The 23744-nt window shown below is 39.2% G+C and overlaps 1 protein-coding gene across 1 annotated transcript in view; it reads left to right on the top strand.

Annotated features, from left to right (window-relative positions):
- PDZRN3 (PDZ domain containing ring finger 3) overlaps positions 1 to 23744 on the top strand; it is a 144134-nt gene that overhangs the window by 5662 nt on the left and 114728 nt on the right. The window contains exons 2-3 of the mRNA XM_061362111.1: positions 1161 to 1247; positions 2402 to 2509. Of these exons, the coding sequence (XP_061218095.1) occupies positions 1161 to 1247; positions 2402 to 2509 (195 nt within the window). The remainder of the gene's footprint in view (positions 1 to 1160; positions 1248 to 2401; positions 2510 to 23744) is intronic.

The following is a 23744-nucleotide window of genomic DNA, read 5'->3' as shown; positions in this document are numbered from 1 at the left end:
CTTGTAATTTTTTGTCATTAATTGGTTATGAAAACCAGACTTGTAAGATAACTTCCTCAAACTTTTTTGTGTTCATAACTTTTTCACCCTTTGGATAAAACAAAGAAAAAGGTCTTGGCAGGAGGCAAGGTTCATATATATCTATAGATGCACAACATACCAACACTACAGTTGTTATTTTTGTAGTGTTATGCTGTTGTGTCTTGTATAGTTTTGTAATGTTGTGCTGTAAAGAACACCTACTTGATTGAGATTATAGTTAGTACATTGTGAGGATTTAGTTGTCTGTAACAGTACACACACTTTCTGTTTTAATGAGAGTTAACAGACTTAAGTAACATCACTGTGTCATAAAGGACATTTTGGTTTAGTTTGTAAGTTAGGAACAAGCTGAGGTAAGAGGACAAGAAGACACCATGTTTACATGGTCTTCTGGATACTATAGGTCCATCCAATCTATCTTTGTTGTACATTTTTTGTATAATCAGAACTGTGCACTGCAGAACTTCATATTTTAAGGAATTAATGTAAGGATTTTCAATGATGGAAGATTTCTGGTTTGCTACTATTAAAATTCCAAAGAAAAAACCTCTTCGTAGCAGGCACTGTGAATAGCAATTGGCACCCTAGGCCTTTTGCAGAAGTCATAGCAGTTTTGTTTAATGCTGTTTTCTAAAACTCACCAGGGAATTTCTGTTGTATAACACTACGTTTGATACTGTTTAAACAATGCCATGCAGTTAGCGCTAGAGAGAAGCAACATAAAAATGCAGTCCTAAGATTCGGTCACCCTCCAGCACTGAAAAAATCAAGAATTTGATTACCGGAAACGTGGAGTATTTTACATAACACATCACATATGACTAGGTCAAGTAGTTGCAGGAACCAGTATTACATATAAAACTCTTCTGTTGCTGTTAAGTGTCTCACTGTAGATCTCAATAAAAAATACACATAAATCTTACAGGGTGGGTTTCACAGAGAAGCACTTCTGGAGGAACAGTGGGGTGGCTGGGAGCTGCTGACTTTGCTCCTGCAAAGCTGTTCTGAACATTCTTCTCTAAACTACAATCAACCCGACAAACCTGGATAGGTGTTTTTGGCTGTCATACCCATCAAAGCACACAAATGTTTTGAATATGTTTATCTGTTCTTTGTAGGGTGAAGAAACTAAAGCATTGACTCTCATCCTTCATCGTGACTCTGGCTCTCTTGGATTTAATATTATTGGTGGCCGACCATGCGTGGTATGTTAATTGTTAAAATATGTTTGCCCTTTCCAGTTGGGAAAAGCATGTAGGTCAACACTTAGAGGAAAAATGCTGCTGACAAGCATTTGGGTCTCTTGGGATTCCTTCAGAGCAGATCTTGTATTCGGATTTGTATTGGATGTCTGTTAACTACACTGTCTTTTCTCTCACATATTCTTGCACATCATTACAGCAACACTAACACTGGTGCAGCATCACTCCCAGAATGGTGAAACCATGGTATCTCTTTCTCAGACCATTACTGCTTTGAAGGTGCTGCAGAAGTTCAAGGCCCACAGCTTTAGGTCCCTTACAGTTCATTAAGAAAACGTTATTTATTTGCCTTTCCACCAGAGATTAAGCAGCCCTCTGTGCAGGTGAAGGGACGGAACTTAAACAGCCTACTTCTGACTTCTGTGATTTCAACAGATGTTTCCAGCACCATACACTCACTAATGTATTTTTTCTGGATGCTTGTTGGCTGGAGCTGCTGCATATGACTTTAATTAGATCAAGGAATGGATTATACCTTGTCCTAGTAATTTAGAAAGCATTCAGAACTACTTCTTGGCCGCTTGGAAATCTGACATTAATCGTGATTTATTCCTAGTAAATTCACTTGAAAGTTATTCTTTATTTATAGTTAGAGTTTTTCATTGAAACACTGTCTGCACTGGTAGAAGCTGGTGGCACAAAATGTTGTATGAAATGAGTATGAAAGTATCATGTTAGGTGTTTTCATGTATGTTGGTTTTCATGGTTTTATTTTTAAGCCTTCAGAGGAAGAGCTGTGCAACTAAAATGAAAAGTGCACTGTTGTCTTACGTTTGCTGAGCAAGCAGACTGCCATCTCACTGGATTTTACGTTAAGAATAATTTAAATGACAGGTACTACTCAGCTGGCCTAAGTCAGAGGAGAGCCATTATCATGCAACTGATGTGCCTAATGGAAGCCCATTCCTGGTTGTTTATGCTTTCAAAATAGGACTATCAGGTGGTCTCAATCAGCACAACATAATTCCATATTAAAATATCCACAGTAATATTTCTTTCAAATCACATGCACTATTGTGACATGGACAAGTTTTAGCTGAGGGCAAATCAGAGTTAGTTCAAGGTACGATAATGTATTTTTCTTTTCATCTTTAAAGGATAATCAAGATGGTTCATCTAGCGAAGGAATTTTTGTATCAAAAATAGTTGACACAGGGCCTGCAGCTAAGGAAGGAGGGCTACAGATTCATGACAGGATTATCGAGGTATGTGAATACACTGTCTTTTAATAGTCCAAGTTCCATCTCCGGTCTTCAAGCGGCATGATGTTTAGCATGGGTTTAGAAGAAATGTACCGTGGTAAACACTGTCTAGAAGACATGTCTGTTAAAATATGCTTGACTTGAGTCAGTGCTGACCTTCATGGTTTTAGGTATAGTTCTTACCTAAATATAGAAACCAGATTATGGATGGTATGTGCATGTCCTGACTTTGAGGAGCTAGCATCTATTTGGTATGCTGTAGATATCTCTTTTTAAAGCTATTAGAAACTTCTAATTTATTTAGTTAAAACCACGTGTGAAGTATCTGTAGTGTAAACCATGATTTTATTTTTCTTGGTATTTAAGACCAAGTTTAGAGCAGCTAGAAAACATGCTGCTCTGCATTTTCGGCATGGTTTATTATAAACCTGTCTAAACTCCCTAGATGCTGTTTGTAAGTTCTTACATTGCTCATATTGCAGTCTGAATTTCTTCTCATTTTGCCAAAGTCCTGACCTCAATAAAAAGTCCTTCCTGTGAAAGAGGTGGTTGCTTGAAATGTTTCTCGCAGTTTGCAGTGAGTAGATTTCTTTTTTGGGGGGAAGAGAGAGACAAAAAGGTTTGGTTTAGTGAAACAAAAGGCAGCTGATCGTGAGTCAGTTCCCATTGTTTAGCATTTTACAGTTAAGAAAAAGTATTTTTCACTGTCTTATTTTTGTAAGCTGGAGAAACTTTAAGACTCTATTGTTCAAAAAGATAAGTGCGGTGTTTGTTGCCAAGGATATCATGGAACAGCCAGTTTCTCTAAGTAATGGAATTCCATTGCTCTTATGTTTTGCAAATGAGCAGTAAACAGCTGTTAAGGATTTTCTGTTGGCAGGGGACAGTGTGTATTTGCTATTTTCTGTACTGTTACGGTAAATGGTATTCACAATTTAGTACGGATATAAAATAATAATGAAGTTTCTTCATATGGGAAAGAATGGAGCCACAGTAGCAGAACTATAAAAAGATAAGAAGCTGAGCTGTGAAATGATCCAGAGTTGCTTCAGCTTTTTATATGATGTAACATAACTGGGAAAAGGTCTGGACAACTTTGTGAGAACGGTGCAGTTTTGTTTGAAGTGAACATTTTCCCATGAGCCCGTATTTCCCCAAAGCATATTTGAAAAGCTGACATCCGTTTCTGAAGTAGTGCATAGTCACATAAAGCAAACAACTTCATGAAAACCAAAACTTTGGAAAACCAAATATTCCAAAGTTAGGAAATGTCCTGGTCTCTCTCTGCAAACTCGGTTCAGTCTCCTTGAGTGTTAAGCACTGTAACTTGGTCTGTAATTGCAGTCATATGGCATTTGTCTGTAGAAGTCATAGAAGTCACCCTCACTAGTGGCACAGGGGCAGCTAACTTACATGGACTCTGCAGCATCAGCTCTCTGTATCCAGCAACCTTCCTCATTACTGCTTTTATTTTTCTCCCCACTTTTAACTCCCTCCTCACTGCTCCGTTTCTCCACAAGTTTAGCATTTGGCAGCGTTAGTTAGTGTAGGCCAGGCTAAGCAGCTAAATACCGCAGCTAAATACCATTATACTGGATGCTGCATGTTTGCACAGGGTCTTCTCCACAGTTCAAATTACATTTTCACATAAAAGAAAATCCCTGAATAGAGACACTAGAGTAATTAGTTGTACTTAGAACACACCAAGGGTAGCAGCAACCCATGTGTTGACAATTCTTCACTGTGCTGACCACAAACTCATTTTCATATTCACTCTTCTCACCTCTAAATATGTACATAAATATATACAATAGTGATGAAAATTTGGCACATAGTTTGACAAGAGTTAACTTTGGGTGCCTCCACATCAGCATCTGACTTTCTATTAGGCATGTCCCTTTGAAGCAAGTCTCTGAATGATGCCCAGCTAATGCAGTTCAATTCCCATTGTGGAGTAGTCCCCAAGCAGGCTCACTGGGGTTTCTTTTCAGATATTAGAGCATTTAATGCAGCCCAGCCACTGCAGGCATCCAGTTCACAGAACTAGGCTTGAGTGCTCTAACACAGAGCCCTCAAAGTATGTGTAGTGTGGACATCAGCTCCTGAAAACAACTGTTTCGTTCCATATTCTGTGTGATTTATATTTAGTGTGCTATATCTAACCCTAGTCTGGGTTAAAGAAGAAAGGGGACACCTCCTGAATCGAGACATCTAAATGACCTTTATCATACTAATCTCGTTATCTTAGATACATGAAATACCCTGTAGATTATCTAGATGGGAATAAGGTAACATGCAGTAATAGTGGCCTCCTAGAGGCAAATTTTGCTAATAACCTTTACACAACCAAAGTTTTAATTTGGCAGTTTGGCTGAAAACTCATTTACAGACTTAGCGGTAACTGGCAGGACACAGCTGGAGGATTCAGATGGAACTTGGCATAGAGAGTTGAGCATTGTAGTGGATCACTTTTGCTTTCAAAAGCATGAAAGATGGTAAAGAAGGGTGGTCACTTACCTGTCTAGAACTGAATTTTGCTATCTCAAACTTCTTTGACTTGTTCATTCGATAACTAAGGTTTTACATATCGCTAGCATGATTGTAAGTACTCTTTCAAAGAATACATTCCAATATAAGCTGCTGAGTGTAACATCTCCCAAATTAATTCCAGCATCCATCACAGAGAATTTACAATGAAGTAAAACATGAATTATTTGATTTCCTTTTGGAAAATGTTTCTTTGCTGTGGACCTTCTGGTGGATGTGGTTTGGATCACATATAGAAGATGATCATCATTTCTCATTTTCAGAATTGTCACAACTCTAATTACTGAGCAGGGATTAGACAGACACATACAGGAATGTTTGTAGCTGCTAGCAAATGCATTATTATATTCGTATTTACTTGCAAATTCTATCTCCTGACAAATGGATACAGAGATAAACTCTGAGTTATGTCAGAGATAATTTTCAAACATATTTTCCTTATGGGGTTTGGATTTCCTGTTCTGCATTTTTAGAAGGTTAAATATAAAGTTAATCAGGCTTAAGAATTATCTTGAAGTTTCTGTAAAAGTGGTTTCTTAGCCCTTTGCATATCACTGACTTCAGTAATGCCACGGTGAAGTACATGTTTCTACTACTAAATGACATACATTAAGATGAATGTTGCATGCTCTGTGCTACTCATCTTCAAAGCAGTATGTAGCACTAATACAGAGAAATAGCCTTTTCTCCTTTGTTTCACAGAATCTGTTGAATAATAATGATATTCAGTGTTTCTGTAGGACTATGCAGATCATGTTATGGCTGTTAACTGCTTACTAATTCCCCCTCATTGCTCAATAATACTATCCAGACTTTCCAAATGAGTAATCTGAGGTATACAGTGAAATAGCTTCTAGACATTCCTGTCAGTTTAGGGTTGAAGGCTTGGATCTGTTTGTAACTGTTCTATGTAAACCCATGCTTCTTAACCCATACCTGTTCTCAGATCTTTCACAATTACTTTAGAAGTGAGGAATTAATGACACAATGAGATTTTCTCTGATTTGAATACATGTTTTTCATGCAGTTTTGTACTTACACATTCAAAGCAAGCAGCTGATTTAATGCAACACTAGTGATTTACTGAATTACTGTTAAGATGCTCCCTAGCAAATTGCCATGTTAAGAACATGCTGAAACTATTGATTTTTATGCAGAGGAATTACTGTTCTCATAGATTTCATTTTTGTCAGGGTAACAAAATGGTCCTAATTTCCTCTCTTAACAGAAGTTGGTTCAACTCCCAGCCATGAAAGCCGCCTCTACGCAGCTGCTTGGCATTTCTTAAGACAAAATTAGATTTTCAGAGCACATCAGCTCTGCAAGATTATAAATTAAATACGGCATTCTCTTCTCACTAACTGGAAAACTTGTTTGTTTAGCTTCAGGGATGCTTAGAAAGAAGGAGACCCTTGAAATGCTGACTGCTTGCCACCGTAAAGTTTTAAGCACAATTAGGGTACTGTTGAAGTAGTACAAACTGCTGCAGCTCCACTGAAACCTTGAGGATTTATGCCACCTGGGACTTGCCCAGTGTTTCATGCTGCTCACAGGAAGGATCATTAGTTTAGGAGTTGAGAACACGTCTTAGTGCATTTGATTCATTTTCCCCAAAGCACACTTATATGCTACAAATTGTAGGCTGCTCTTCTGTTACATGGGCTTCTTCACAGGTTGCGCATAAGAACAGTGAAACATTTTAGCAAATCTGTGTATGTACAAAATCCACAATTCCCTGGGGGTTCCCTGGTTACTCTGCAGTCAGTGTGCTGCAGCACACATGAGCTGGCTAAGGTAGATTTCAGCAAAATTAATTTGGTAGCTCTGTTAACAATGCAGCCCCTGAAAAGTAGAATCAGCACAGAGAAACTACATAAGCCATGCAGGAACAGCAAGAAAGGATGCTCTAGCAGGCACTTGGCATACCTTTCCCTGTCAATAATGTACTAAGAAAGATCTGCTGCTGAGGCAAGGATGGCTTTAAAACTGAGTGAATGAATAAATGAAGAAACATTTAATGTGGTCTGCTGGTGCGTGATGGGGTCTAGTTTTTCCACAAGACTGAGTCTCTGGGCTGAAAGGATTCAGTGTATTGCTGCTCTGGCTTTCTTGTCAGCATGCAGTTGTCCCTACCCTGTGTGCCCTGTTCACTCACCACCACTCACAGACAGCTCACAGGAAACTCCCACAAATAATCAGTAAATAAAATCATTCACTGAACACAGCCTTCAGTTCCTCATTTGCTGGTGACCACTTTTTAAGCATATGCCCACTTCAGTAGGATAAACCTAAGCCAATAGCTACTTGCAGGAAACTTTCTGCAAGCACTTAGAGCAAACGCTGAACTCTGACAAGCACATAGGTTAAACAGAATATTTTCATTGTTGTGAATGGAAGAGTTCAGCTCTGCAAACAAGATTTACAGTGCAGCTACGTACACGTAGGAATTGATTTTCTAGAAGAAAACTGTTTCAGACAGGAACTAAGAATTGGCTGTGCAAGTTCCTGCCAGGACACGCAAGCACATTAGAGTACTGGAGGAGAGAGAACACAACGGGGCAGCGAGTACAGCTACAGCAGAGTCAGCTTTTTTCATTTATACTCCTAGAAAACTTTCCAACCCCTTTGTCCGTATCTGTTAATGGTATCTTACAAAGCAGCATCGTGCCTGTGCTAAAACACGGATCCCACAGCTTGGTCAAAAGGGAATAATAACAACCTTAAGAGGAAAATGTAAATGAAACCAGGCAGACTCTGTTATCACTGCATTTTTTTCTTCTCATAAATTTATTTGCCTGATTTCATACCAGCACTACAGCCTATGCTGTGGCAGGGAGGAGGGGAAGCAGGGGGATGAGCCAGAAAACAAGATAAGAGTATTTTTACACTAAATACTGTACTAATGTCCTTCCTGCAAACAAAAAAGGATAACACCTTGGATGGGATCAAAATGTAAGTGTTGCAAACAAAGAAAGCAGTGTTGGTTTTAGTATTACGGACCTACAGTCTCTGCTTCTTCACTGATAAATAAACTGAAGAGCTCAAGTTATGAGCACATTCCATGCTGCAACTCTTGAAAAGGTTCTGCATGGGTTCCCTCAGATTTCCACACTGTCTTACTCTTTCTTCTTAACAGAAGTCCACAGCGTGTTGACCCTAAATATAATGTGGGTATTTGGAATCTGTGGAAACTTAGAATATTGCTCAAGGGCACACTGAATGAAAAACAGGTAATTGAATTATCCAAAAAAGCTCTCTCAACTCAGGTATAGATGCCATCTGTGTAAGACTGCTGAAATTAATGGAGTTAATGGTACCTCTCCCCCTGCATACAGCCCTTTATGCTGCACTTCCCTGTACCTGCTGGCAGCCCCCAGAGCTGCTCAGCTTTCCTGAATATTTAATCTGTGACTTTGCTCTTGTGCTTTAGAATCATACAATCATAGAGTGATCTGGGTTGCAAAGGAACTTAAAGGTCATCCAGTTTTAGCCCCCTGCCACAGGCAGTGACACCTTTCCACTAGACCAGGTTGTCCAACCCCTAGCACATCTTCACATCATCAGCATTTTCTCCTGACATCACCATTTTCCTATTTCCTCTGGGAATAATCTATAATCTTGAGCACAGGACAAATCCCTATTCTTCTCACATGCTACAGGCAGCTGTTAGCCATGGGAACCCTTTGACATCCCTGCTACAGGGAAATGGCTACAGAGGGTGTAAGCGCAAGCTGCTCTGCAGCTGAAATGTAGCATCCACTTTGCTTGCAGAGCAATTAAATAACATCATTCAAGTTTGTGTTGGAATTGCACAGTTAAACAGGAAAGTGCTTGAGAAAAATACATGATTAAGGGGAGTATACTTTTGAGGTCAGATTCTCTTGCATCAAACTTTTCATGACTATGGGGATGAAAAAGCGGACAAAAAGTTCTGCTGATAGGATAGCATTTTATATTGCTTTAAAACCCACTGATCATGTAGCATATGTCATGTCCCCAAAAGCTTTTTCTCTTTGGTGTGGTTAGTAACTTGTTTGGTACTACAAGGAACAGGGCTTGGAAAGGAAATGCAAACCACTTTGATAATTTCCATGCCTGTCAAATCTCACATTAAGCAAGGGAGTCACTCAGTTGACTCATGTATTGCTTGATCACATAGCTCATGAATTCTCATCTGTTCTCCTTCAGCTGTGTTTACTACTTTCTGGTAAACCAATCCATGCTAATTATCTTGATAAAGCAGGCTTTGGTCAGTGCCTAGCCTGCCTTTTGCCAGGCTGTGCAGTGGTGAGGGAAACAAGTTTGTTCCCTCCTTTGAACAGTGAGGTGGGGAGGTGGTCCTGTGCTGGAAGACAAGCCTAGTGTGTTGCCTTGTGGGCTCTAGGAGCAGTCACGATGCTGCACATCAGCACATGGCTGTGACACTCCTGATGAAGAGAAAACACAAACCACCTGAGAAACCCACAGTTTGGTTTTATGAATTATTGCTCTTCAAAGAAGTGAAAAATAGCTGTTCCATATTCTCTGTACCTAATCGGAGAGAAATGTGCCAGACTAACATACTTCTTTTAAAGAGGATGCATGTAGAGCATATAAGAGGACAATTTAATCTTCTTTTCACATGTGGCACAATTCCTTGCATTTTAAAGTCATCTGTTTGGTTTTCCACATTCGAAAGCCAAACCATTATGATTAACTGTTAGCTTTTATTTTTAGATTTTTGGATGTGCTGAGCCTTTTTAGAGAAAACACACAGAATGTCCTATCAACTGTTTTCACACATTTTGTTTGTGCCATAATAAGCGGGCAGTCAGGCACAATCATCCTCAATTTAGTACATATGCAGTACATTACCATGCCAGTTGTACTAAAAGATATGCATTAAGCAAATGCAAATTAACTGGCAAAAAGGGAAGCTCAGACCATTGCTATTCAAAATACACTTGAGGAAAATTTGAATAACTTGTCATTTGGAATTAAAAATGTAATTTATTCAACAAATGGGAAGAATTTGTTGTGTGGGTGACCACATCTCCCTGGCGATCCTGAATCCTGATCCTACAGCTCAAAACTGGTTTGGTCGGGTGGTGGGATTTTTCTTCGCAATAAGAGTATGCCATGAAGACTTGCTTGGCACGAGCAATTTAGTTCTGCTTTCTTCCCAACACTGTCTGTCCATACGCAAAACACAGAAGCTGAAATTAAATCCTGGATTCTGTTCCAGTAAGATGTGTAATACAAAGTCACTTTTGGTCAGTGGTGTTTGTAGGTCTTAAGGCAGATCAGGTCTTACTGCTTGAGAGTGAACAAAATAATTTCAGTATCAGGCATAGGGTTGTCTGGAGTTTGTTTTGTTTCTAAATTGCCAAGCTTATGATGGGACATGAAAGATTACAGGCAGGAAAATATGAAAAGTGAGAGTGCTGAGAAGTTGGCCCAATTTATTACATCAAATTGTATAGCAATAAAGGCATTAGAATCATTCTGTCATACATAAGGCTTTTTCCTTTGCTCGATTAAATCACTTTTGACACTATGAAAAATTGGAAGCCATTCACAATTAACTGCAGTTCTGTGCCTTAAACACTAAGAGGTGACAACTTACCAACACTGTGAAACAATTCCAGCATTGTTGACTGCTCCTTTATGCACCATGTTTGGATACATTTTAAACCAACATAGAATCATAGAATAGTTTGGGTTGGAAAGGACCTGAAGATCATCAAGTTCCAACCCCCCTGCCATGGGCAGGGACACCTCGCTCTAAACCATATCATCCAAGGCCTCATCCAACCTGGCCTTTAACACTGCCAGGGATGGAGCATTCACAACCTCCTTGGGCAACCTTATTCCAGTGCGTCACCACCCTAACAGGAAAGAATTTCCTCCTTATATCCAATCTAAACTTCCCCTGTTTAAGTTTTAACCCATTACCTCTTGTCCTGTCACTACAGTCCCTAATGAAGAGTCCCTCCCCAGCATCCCTATAGCCCCCCTTCAGATACTGGAAGGCTGCTATGAGGTCTCCAGGCAGCCTTCTCCAGGCTGAACAGTCCCAGCTTTCTCAACCTATCTTCATACGGGAGGTGCTCCAGTCCTCTAATCATTCTCGTGGCCTCCTCTGGACTTGTTCCAACAGTTCCATGTCCTTTTTATGTTGAGGACACCAGAACTGTACACAGTACTCCAAGTGAGGTCTCAGGAGAGCAGAATAAAGGGGCAGGATCACCTCCTTCGACCTGCTGGTCACTATTTCATGTTGCACTATGAAGTGCAACTCCAGGACTTACAAAGTTTTTAGATACGTGTAAATACAAATGGTACTGGGCTGCCAGTAATAGTAATTGAGAAGTTTTTGCTTCAGTACTGGGGCTTTTAAATGGGAATAGTATTTTAAGTTGCTTTTAAGACTTTATCATGCATTTTAGTATCCAAAGTAAATTTGTATTATGTTAGCTTTCTTATAACAGTGTAAAATTATTAAAGAAGGTTGTGTCTGTGAAGTCTTACATCTCTAAAGAGAATTTACTTCTGAAAATGGAATTTGGGTTTTAAAGACTGGGTGAGGGAATGATACTTCAAAAAAAAAAGGAAAGTTCAGAAATTGTTCTGAGTGGAAGTAGGAGTGGTACAAACAGGCTGTGTGGGTAGACCAGCAGATGGTAGAGACATACACCCAATCCCTCTGTACATGACAAGAGGCATTCCTTTTGTGAAAGACTAGGTGATGCTGCTGTACTCTGGGCCATTTAATTCCCAGATAGTGCAAGCATCTTATCCATAACTTAGATTACCCTTTAAATGTACCAGGTCAGAATATGGAAACCAGTATCTTTCATTGGTGCAAGCTCCTTTTTAATCGTTTACTGAAGCCTGGTGTTAAAATAATCTTCAAATAAGAATTATTAATTTATTTAGGACTTGACCTGTGGATCTCAGGAAGAGTACACCCTACAGCAGGCTCTTTTATATCATTTTACACTGACATAGTTACCATCCATAACATCCGTAGAGGATCGACAGCCTAATTATATGCTCCATTTCACAGCAGTACAGAATTAATCCTCTTTAATCTGAGATTAGATGATACATGAAGAGTCATGAATGATCTGTAATGTAGGGAATTTTATCTGGAAGTACTTGCCTTCATCTTTTTTTTTTTTTTTACCATCATCCACATAACTTCCAAGTGCTCAAAGATGTGCAGCACTGGAAGCAAGTAATCAAGATCACCAAGCTTTGGTAATCAAGTTTAGAATCCAGTTTAATTGAATATAAGTACAGATTTTCAAAGACAGGAGCCACAGGTGCACAGTCCTGTAAAATACCACAAGGATATTGCAATTTCAAAATCCCATCTTCAGATATAACAAATAAAGTTATTAAATGCTTCACAGGATCACCAAATGGCACAGGTTGGAGGGGACCTCTGGAGAGCATCCAGTTTATCCCCCATCTTCACAGCAAGATCAACTAAAGCCTGTAGCACAGGATCACGTTTCTGCCTTGGGTGTACACATACACGTTGTGAATGTGAATAGTCCTTTTGAGCCATGGCTTTAGCAGGAGTTTGAACTGAAATCTAGTAAATATTATGTATGTTTGATTGGACAAATACAAGAAAGAAGGCAGCAACAGGAAGGGAGAGTGAGAACGTTTCCTGAAGCATCTGGGGGAGAGAGGGAAAGGAAAGAGAACTTTAGTGCTATTTTTTCTTCTTCTCTCAGTTCTGCTGGCCTCTGAGCTCAGGAAGATTTAGTTTATTTCTTGAAAGGTCTTGCTTATAAAGCAGACCTTTTTCTGGCTCTGTCCAGCTCTAATAAAAATTAGCAGTAACTTTAGCAGCTGCCATACCACATGATTGCTTGGAATTGCATAACTTCTTTTTCCTCCAAAGGAAACACACAAAGAGCTCATCTGATCTCCACCCTCGCAGCATTTTCCAAAGTGTTTTTCTCTAACTTAATTTCTAAATAAAAATAGTTCTCTGCTTTCTTTTGACAATCTTCTCAAGACCAAAATCTGATTATTGATAGTAATAGGCTCTAGGTAGAGCTTTTGTGAGTTAAGTGAACAGGGTGATTGGTTTTATTTTTGCTACTTAAAACTTTGTTAGTGTTTATCAGTAAGAAGCCACATCATGGACAAAAGATAGGTAAGATAACCCAAGAAATCTTCTGTAGCTGATTTCTGAGAGTACGCATTTGGATAGAGATAGATTGTGTTTTGACAAAGAGGAGGTCATGGTGAGAAAGGAAGGACCCTTATGGCCACACTACATGTAAACTGAACAGATTGCTGGCTCAGACCAGGTCCCATTTAATTCAGTGGAAATCCCAGAGTATCTAACCTGATCTACAAACACAGAGCAGATGGAATTTGAAATTATCCTTCCCATGTGGCATCTGGAGATGCACCATTGCTTTCTGGCTCATTTTCTCCCCTAAATGCTGAGTCTGAGCAGCGACACAAAGTTGCTGATGCAGAAGTACTACCTACTGTAAAAGACAAAGGTGGGATTGATCTGTAAGCAGATGGCACGTTGTTCTACATGAAGATGCAGTCTAACCTGTTGAATTAAACATGGCTAAGGGTATGGCTTTAAACCAGAGCCACCAGGAATCCTGCATAGAGCAGCCTGTCCCCTGACCAGAGTGACTGCTGGGGCAGACCCCATGGCAGTTCAGTTACATTACCACAGTTCTCTTTAAGCTCTTCTCTTGGAAGAAACACTTGATGAACTTACTGAATGTGTACTATGTTTGGAAGTTCATAATGATTTGCTGAAACCTAAGAATAAATAAACCTCTTTTCTGTACAGTGCTTTTCCCTGGCAGATTTCTTGCAAAGAAAGAAATAATCTTTGCTTAATGAGGAGACCCCACTGGCCGCGTGTTTATTTATGTCTCCCTTGTAGCTCATTCAGAATCAAGGCTAATATTCATAGATTGTAAGTCTTAAAGAAATCTCACCCTATAGGTAGGAATAATTCTTAACTCATTCAGTGTTCTTTGGGAAAAATATGTAATAAACTTTTTAAAGTTTAATTCATCCCAAATCCAAACAAACAAAAGCCAGGTAATGATAGCATCATGGAATAAGAAATGCTGCTACCATAATGAGCATGTTGGCACACAAGAAAGCCCTGAGAGCCACATTTCTTGGGGCACTGTCACTGGTTTGCACCAAGTTCATTTCCCTTATTTGAGGAAGTTCTCAACCACAGGTTTCCAATTAAGTAATTTGTACTTTTAGCATTTTCCCATTCTCCCTGCTAGCATTACTCTCCTTTTCCTGCTAGCTTGTCAAGAATCCCCAGCTCTCATTTTGGAGTAAAAGTTTGGCACCTTTCATGCTGTAGGCTAAAGAGAAAAGCTGGCCTCTCACAGCCTGCCTTTAGCAGTGGTAAGCATTAAACAACTTGAAACATAAAGCAATAACTGTCTTTAGATGCAGTGTCCTGCTAGCAGCTCTTGTTTTAATTTAATAGTTCACACAGCCTGCTCTGATTCCTTCCTGTGCTTGAAGGAGCCAGTATATACTGATGCTCTCTTTTAATATAACCTTTCATTGTTTTCCCTTCATTTTGGCCTCCCTCTTTCCTCCTAAAAGCTTTGTAGGCAGTTTCCTCTGCAGCAGGGGAATTGCTGACTGTTTCTATCACAAACCTTTCTCTAGCAACTAGAACCTTTTCCTTCAGTTTTAGCCAGTTTTGCCTCCTGCTGCTAATGAAAATGTTCTCTCCCTTTCTCTCCTTCTAAGCTTACCAGAAAGCAAGGTTATTTACCCACTTTGCAGATTTCTTATTGCAGAAGGTTTTTGCAGACTTGCAGCCTACTTTAGAAGCAAGTAATAAACACAGGAATTAGCAAAGATGTCAAAGAGCACAATAGCTAATACATTAGCCTCTTGTCAGGTCTAGCAAATCTCCAAGCTTTATAGACTGTTAAAGGCTACTTTCACTGGGCTGACACTGTGCATTTTAGTTCACTTTCCCAGCTTGCCTTCGCCAGATGCTCTGCTGCAGTTCTTTGTTAGACACCCAAACTCGTTAGATTAACGAGAAGCATTTTAGTAATGTATCTCGGGCAGAAATAGGGAGGAGTTGGGGGTTAAGAAGATGCTGTGGAATTTTTTAAGGATGAAATTAATTTCATGCATAATCTACAGGCAAAATAGTGGTCTTGGCAGTCCTTCAGATTTGAGTGATGTGCTGTTACTCTATTACTTAGACTTTATGGTTACTTTTGAATACTGTTATAATTTGAATAGATTTACTGAACAAGGGGACCAAACCCCACAATGTGAACTAGGTTGATACACTTGTTGCTAACTCTGTCCCTTTTGTCCTGAGTAATAATTTACGCTACAAATAATTTGCTTTCCATTTGTTTATTTCACAGCCTGAGGTTCTGTTCAGTATGAACAAGGATTGCAGTCTCGCCCTTGCTACTTGTTTGTGTCTTGATTGCAACCATTTCATTCCACTCCTTGGAAAACCTCGGGGGGGGGGGGAATAAGCCCAAAAGCTTTTAGCTGCTTAGAAAGTGCTTTCCTGCAGTTGCAGGAAGAAATGCAATTATCATGGCTGCTTAATTAAAGTGAGTTGTCAATGAAGCAATAAACCATGGGAGAATTTACTTTTCCTTGTAGAAGAATGCAAATGAAGGCTATAAATGGAGGTCTTGAGAAAGGTCTTGACTGCTTTTTGCTACCAGACTAATAATCACACCAAGTCATCCATATTCTCACGCAATCAGATTAAGTTCATCATCTTTTGCAAGGGAAAAAAAGGACTATGGAAATAAGTATGTGTCAGACATGCTTCAAGAATAAATGTCTCTATATGTCCTTGATGTGTTAATCAATGACCTGTTGTTAACTGTGAACCATGACATTTCAAACCATGCAAGCCTTTTCTCAAAGGAACTTGTCTTTGAGGAAGCAAGTAGCCAAGGACAGTAGAACAGTATTTTGAAAGCTGCTAAGAAAGGAAAGACAAATCCTGACCTGAAGTAATGAGCAGCGTCTTATTAATGTTGTATCTGCTAGGGCAGAAATCTTGCTGAGCTAAAAGCCAGCAGTGAGGATTTCACAGTGAGTTTTGAGACCTGATGGCCACATTTGTAAAATCTGTTCTAATATAATGATAACAAAAGTAAATTTAAACCTGTTCATTTTAACTGTTATTCTAAGTTCCATACAAGCCTATAGTACAATTTGTAGGTGAGCAGGAGCCCCTTTGGATAAAGCTGTCCTGAAAGAAAGTAGCATTACCATAAGATGTCTATTACAGGGGAGAAGAAGCCTGAAAATATAAAACATGTATGGTAGTGCTTAAGTATGGAATTTGTTTTGCTAAAGCCAAAGGGAATACTCATCTGTTTAAGTATATGCATTAGAATAAGAAAAACTGAGGTCTTGGGTACTACTACTGAGTGTCAGAGTCTATAAGCATGTGAAAATAATCCTCAACTGGCATATCCACTGATCTGTGGAAAACACTGATTCATTTTACGTTTCCTTTGAGTATGTAAAACCTTAACCAGTCATTGAACAATCCAAATTGTGGTATTGGACACCTGAGAAGAATTTTATGGAAAACAATAACAGATTTTCCATTCAGTCCCACTTCATAACAGCTCAGTTGTAAACTGCCCAACTTCTACTTTCTTCAGTTTGTAACACCCTGGTTACTATCTGTTTTTATTATCCTGACAAACTAAACTTTACACAAGATAGGGAACCATCATGTGTTACATTGGATTACTGTGTATTTTGTTTGTAAGAAACTGAAACTCAAGTTTGGCTTTGTTTTGACAGTGAAAAAATGTTGGTTTGTTATTTTTACCTTTTCAGAATATTCCCATTATTTTTGTTACACTGCACTCGTTTTCTATTGCTGATTTCTGTTCCTGCCATTAACTGCAAAGTAGAGACAGGCTTGGAACCTGGAATAATGACTTACAACTAAAACACACTTCTACCACTCTTTCCAATTTAGAGACATCATATGTTGCATTATTATCAAGCATGCATGTTATTAAAAATTACTTCTCTGAATATAATTTTCTTGCATTATGATCTAAGTAAATTTACTCTATAGTAGTTTGTAGTTCAACTCCACAGTTAAAAATTTCCTTTTGGATGGATGCACAAATTAATCAAATTGTAGATCAAGGTCAATTTAAAGCTACAGTTTACTATTGTCATTGTTGTTCTCTCCCAGCCATTACTTTGTCTATTCTTTAAATAGCCTTTGGATTAAAGTATACTATCAAAACACATGGCATTTTAGGCATTAAGGGCACTAAGTATCTCTAAACCACAAGCGAGCCTGATTTTTGTTTTGCTTTATGCTGTACTGTGTCAGACAGAGGATTTCCTACTGTTGTTTGTGAAAAGAAAGCTGGGGCTCAAGTTAGAAAGGAAAGCATAAAACTGATTGCTTGATGGTTTAATGTTACAGACCACCTACTTGGAGAAGGCTGAGAGCTTGAGCCAAATTGAAATTCTAAAGAAACAAAATAGCTGTAAGACCAGCAACAAATAGGTAAAACTCAGTTGAAAACTAAAGGAACAATAAAATACGATTCCATTTTGTTAGTTTGGTACTTGGAATAGCTTCACATGTAAGAAAACATAAAGCTAAAGGAGCCACTTAGGGAAAGCTATTAGACAGGCATTTAAAGACTTCCTAACAGACCTAATGTAATTTTATACACTTATCACCTTGTCATAAAAGCTGTGTATATTCAGATGTTGTTTCATATAATTCCTTTATTGTATAGAGGATAAAATAAGCGAATATATAAGGAAGGGAAAGAAAATAAAACATACACATCTCCAGAAGAGGCTTTTTTATAAAGGAAAGCAAGGGGCAAGATTCCTTTAGTTCTTCTTGGAGCATTGTGTGCAGTTCTGGTGTCCTCAACATAAAAAGGACATGGAACTGTTGGAACAAGTACAGAGGAGGGCCACAAGAATGATCAGGGGACGGGAGCACTCCCATATGAAGATAGGCTGAGAAAATTGGGGCTGTTCAGCCTGGAGAAGAGAAGGATGCATGGAGACCTTATAGCAGCCTTCCAGTATCTGAAGGGAGGCTATAGGGATGCTGGGGATGGACTCTTCATTAGGGACTGTAGTGATAGGACAAGGTGTAATAGGTTAAAACTTAAACAGGGGAAGTTTAGATTGGATATAAGGAGGAAATTCTTTCCTGTTAGGGTGGTGAGGCACTGGAATGGGTTGCCCAAGGAGGTTGTGATTGCTCCATCCCTGGCAGTGTTCAAGGCCAGGTTGGATGAGGCCGTGGGTGATACGGTTTAGTGTGAGGTGTCCCTGCCCATGGCAGGGGGGTTGGAACTTGACAATCTAAGGTCCTTTCCAACCTAACTATTCTATGATTCTATGATTCTGTTATTCTTGGACTTGAACAAGCAATTTAGCTAGAAAGTATTTCTTTTGGATAAAATCTGGAAGTTAGAAAAGAATAGGTGCAGCTTTCACTGCACTGCATACAATTAAAAACTGTATTCCTAGTCCTCCCTCTAAAACTTTAAAACATCTTCAACTCTAGAATTCAGGCGTGCAGTAAGCAATAATACTTATAGGAAGTTCTATAATAGTATTAAGCAAGTATGAAAAGATTAACAGAAATTGAGCAAATTAATGCAAAGGGGTAAGAACTGGGATTTTTCAACTGAAGACATCAATGCAAGCATGTAGGGAGATATGCCAGTCCATGTAAATACAAGTACTGCGGATAAGCCAGTGGTCAAGCACCTGATGTAAGTGAACATTTTCACAAACTGTTACAGACAAATTAGTGTGAAGCAGCTGCTGTGCTGCTGAAAAGAATGAAGTTGTATTTAAAATTAACTTCCAGCTTTTTATCTATCTATAATAATATACCATAATATCATGTAACAGCTTTATTCAGAATCACCCTTAAATAAGCTGGTTTACTTTGGAGCATTGTGCAGTGTATTTCCTACATATCTGATTAATTCCTCTGTAAAATCATCCTGTGAGTTAATTTTGCTGTTGTCTATGGGGATTTTTCTCAAAATAGTAGAAACTGATTGCGAAGCTGCAGCTTGTTATGGATTACTGAACTCAGGGTAGAGCATTATCACAATTAGTTTAGGGCATTTAATGTAGTGAAAATCTATCATTTAAAGAAATTAAAAAGCTGTCAACTGAAGTTTACTTTGAATACTGTCCAGAGACAAGGGCAACACATCACTGTGATTAGTCTGGCTTTCAGCTTCTGTGATAACATTTTACAGGAATTTACATAGAGGGGCCTAAAACCTTTTATTCCCAAACACTTTTATCTCAGTCTCAATCACCTGGGAGTCCAACAGCACAAGTGCACAAGGCCAAGCAGATACATCTCCATTTATGTAAAAACCAGTTCTGTGTGCTGCAGCAGCAAGTGAGAGTCCCCTTGCTTTGGTAAACCTGAGAGGGATGTAATTTTTGGTTATGATCTCTTTTTGGGCAAGTCTGAATCAATCTTTTGTTTCAGGGGAGAACAGCTGCAGGGGACACAAGGGATGTTTGAGGGAGAAAGGCAAAGCTGATTCTTCTTAGAGATAGAACTGAAAGTTTTCTTGGTAAACAGATGTTCTTGTAGAGCTTGTTTTCTACCAATATAATCTGTTATTAGACGGCAAAGACTAATAAGTTCAATGCAGCAAAGTGATGCTTGATACATTTTGACAGGTGCCAGGAAAAACTTTTTCACTTCATATGCTTAAACCTAAGTAAGATTTCAGTTTAAGTAAAAATGGCCATTTTCCCCTCCCCATCAGTAAAGGAAGAATTTCACATCAGCAGCTGCCAGGCTGCTGCAAAGGCTGACACTAACTTTCCTTTCCAGGTGGGGACTGTTACTGTTCCAAATGCCCCTTTTAGAGACCTCTTATACAGAGCCCTGGCATGTGGAAAGACACTGGAAACTATTTTGAATCCTTGCAACAGGTGGTTAGAGTCAAAATGCAGTGCATAAAAGTTGTAGTATTTCCAAGATCTTCATTTTAGCTGCATTAATTATTCCTTACTGAGCTAGATAGGAGTTTGTGTTCATTGTTTTTATATGCTTTTTAAAATAAGCAGTCAGGGCAAGGGTTATTTCTGTTCTTTCTGCTTAAAAATGCATGAGCAAACAAATATCTAATGTAATAAGCAGGAGCAGCCCAATAACACGTGTCTTGCTTTATGCTTTTGTTCAAGCCCTTGCATAAAAGTTCTTTCCACTTCAAAGATGTTCAGCTTGTATTTATGCAAGTTAAAGGATTCCTGATAATAGAGCTAGATGAGCCATCACATCATACAGCTAGACACAGACTGTTATCAAGGTCTTGCATGAACTTTCTTATACTTACATTGAACCAGTATCAATTTATTTCATGGCCTGGTACGATATTGTGTGATTTTTTTAAGGTCTGCTCCCATACCTGTTGTCCTTCTTGTTCCTCTGGATGGGACTAGAGACTAGTGAGACTACAACTGTGGCCTAAAAACTGAACTAAGGATGCCTCTCAGCTCTGCAGTATCAGAATGGTCTGAAGCATTTCTATTCTTAAGTAGAGCAAATAGCACCAGAAATTGCCCCATGGGAAGGTTTCATGGCTCTCTTGCCATGTCCGCTGTCAGTCCCAAAATCCATAGAGCCCAAGCCTGAAATCCTTATCAAAAATGAGTTGTACTTACTTAATAGTCCACATAGCAATGCCTTCATGGAATATTTTCAGCTCCTACAGGTTCCCTGCTGCAGTCAGCATGGAGTCATACTGACACTATTTTTCCAGTGTTAGGAGGCAGAAGGCCTAATGAAAATGATCAAATACTGGTAATAACAAGAACATACTAAAGTTAATTTAGTATTACTGCTGCCAGTACTAAATGGAGAAATGAGCTGAGTGGCATGAACAGGGCAGAACAGACTAGCAACAGAAGGTAAATTACATAGTGCTTTACATAAGCATCAAATATTTGACAGTTTTACAACTGCCTTGTTATTTCTGACAACTGTTGCATTAGAATAAAGAGCATTTGCTCTTTCCATTTCTGGCTTTCTCACATCCTTAGAACTACTCATGCCTAGAGGATGTGCTAAGAAACTGTGATCTGTATTAATGCCACTTGAGCATCTCAGAGGTTTTTTTACTTGTTTAGCTATCACAGAAAGAGCTCAAAGGTTTATTTAAGCAGCATACCAGATACAAAGTGAGGCTGCCCATTAAGGTAGGGGCTCATATGGACTTCATGGGCTTATTTCACACATCATAACCAGATAGGGCTAATGCTTTTTGTGCTCATACTGGAGAGGGGTAGGCACCTTCTGTCTTACTTCACCTCTAACCCACAACACAAAAGCTACATGAACTCAAAAGCTTTGGATCTTATTACTACTAGAGTAGTGCCTGCGGGGCCTGATGGAAATTGAATCCCCACTGACAGTAGTGCCTGTCTCAAAAAACATGCAGTATGAATACTCAAAAACGTACAGAAGGACAAAGTCAAGTTCCCTCATGACAGTGTCTGATCACTGTCATCAGGGAATCAAGGCACAGGAGCTTCATTTACCCAGTTTCATGGCTAAGCTGGGTATAGAGCCCAGACCTTTTAGACCATCAAGTTACTTAACCACAAAGGCAGCCTGCTTCCTTGGAGAGCTGAGTAAACACAGACAGCTGTAATCTTCAGCTCCAGGTTGCTTTAGAGCTAAACCTTTACAGTCATGCACAGATGGAAATTTGTGGTAGCATCGCAGTGCTTTTGTCTAGACTAAGACTTAGATAGAAAATATTCAGAATTTAATATATAACATTTTAAAGCTGAGTTGACAAGACAATGAAAGTATGCTGAACTAGTCAAAAAGACTGGGGAAGCATCACTCCTAATGTAAGCAACTGGACCTATATTGAAGTGTATACCACACCTACACCACATTTTGTTTGTCATGCTGGAACAAACTAGCTAACCGGTCCTGAAAGCTGCAGTCACTGGAACTAAAGCAGCAGCATAAAGTGATAGAGGGATTACCAAGATACAAAATCAGGCAAAATATCACTCCATTAATAACCAAAACACTCTGTGGAATTTTACTAATCCTCAAAACAATTGTTACCTTGAAACTAAAATAAAGAGACATCTGAGATAAAATAGGAATCTCTTCAGAAAAAGTCCTGAAAATGAATACTTAAACTGTTAAAATGCTTCTTAAGCCATAGCTACATCTCCTGCAGTTACATACCCTATGAAAAAAGCTATACCTGCACTTTTATGTATAGGAAGCATCCATCGTAGTGATAACAACTGCTTAAAATTCCAGTTTTAACAAAAAATATCCATGAATTCTGTCTGCAACACCAGCTTGATATATTTGACTATTTCTAACAGCAATTAATACTATTCCTTTTCAAAAGGAGTGAAATGTGAATCAGTTTACAGATAAAGCATTTATTCTTTGTATACCTAAGACTCCCAGAGGGAGATTTGGGTGTTCAAGGAATGTAGGGTGGGGTGGACTGCAGCTTCCCTTCAGCCCATGATACTAGATTAGCCTTGAAATACTGTTTCTGCTGCCATTTTTAGTGATTTGGTATCAGCAGCTACAGACTTGTGAGATAAGACAAGGGCATGTAAGCTCTGAAGGGTTCTCATTCTGGTGCAGGACTATATCAGTCTGGCAGCTGTTGCTTTGATTGAAAAGGTATGCTGACAGTTCAGGGCAAGCTTCAACAAATGGCACCCACTTCCGAGAAACATACTTCTAACAGAGCTGCCCCCAGAAGACTGTTTATTTAAGGATCTCGTTGTTGTTACGGCCGACATTTGTGTTGAAACCTGAGTTTTTACAGTGTGAAATGAAGTAACATTAAAATGTTTTCAGAAAACATATTTGGAAATGTATGAACACTAAACCATTACCCAGGAAGGGTCTGTTGATACACCATCTATGGCACTGCCACACTGCTGGTTTTAACCGAAGGTGATACAGTTACTGAACATGTATTATTTATACTGGAGAAGATGACTTGCAGAAGAGTGATAAAGTGGTAGCTAAAATGCATATGACTCTGGGGCTCAAAGCTCAAACTAGCCCCATATTCTGGGATGCTAATGCAGGTTCTGGAGAGCAGGAAAATAGAGATCCAGACCACACACTCCTAACAAGTCCGGGAGTCATTACATCAAGCATTAACTCTCAGACCATCTCAGTGCTATACACATACTGATTCTCAAACTCAGAAGAAACTGTTACTTGAGATAAGTTCTCCAGTGGGCTATATTCTCCATTACCTTGTCCCTTGTGTAGTCATTTTATTTAATGTGAAAAGCATGTAAGACACTGTTGTTCTCACTTGCAGTGTTCCATGCTCACTGTAATTTAACTATGACTGCACAGGGTACAGGGTAGGAGGGAAGGAGTCCCAGTGTTGCTAGACTTTTGTGCAGAGAAAAGTTGTTTGTTGATCTGCTGCTTTCTGCCCCTGGATGCTCTGCTCACTTCACACTCATCTTCCCACCAAAAGCCCATGATTCACACTCATGCTGTTTTGCAACACAGGAAAAACATTGTTAAACAGTGTTTTGACTTGTGTCTCTTAACCAGAAAGCCTGGGAGCTGACTCAGTACTGCTGTCTGCCTACTTCTAATAGCACTGCTGGAGCT

The sequence above is a fragment of the Neopsephotus bourkii genome, unplaced genomic scaffold (genome assembly GCF_033783945.1).
Source record: "Neopsephotus bourkii isolate Nb327-2 ecotype Australia unplaced genomic scaffold, CSIRO-AGI_Nbou_v1 NB_1080, whole genome shotgun sequence".
In the NCBI taxonomy this organism is placed as follows: domain Eukaryota; kingdom Metazoa; phylum Chordata; class Aves; order Psittaciformes; family Psittacidae; genus Neopsephotus; species Neopsephotus bourkii.
Note: the sequence above shows the minus strand (reverse complement) of the source record. Positions and strands in the feature narration are given on the sequence as shown.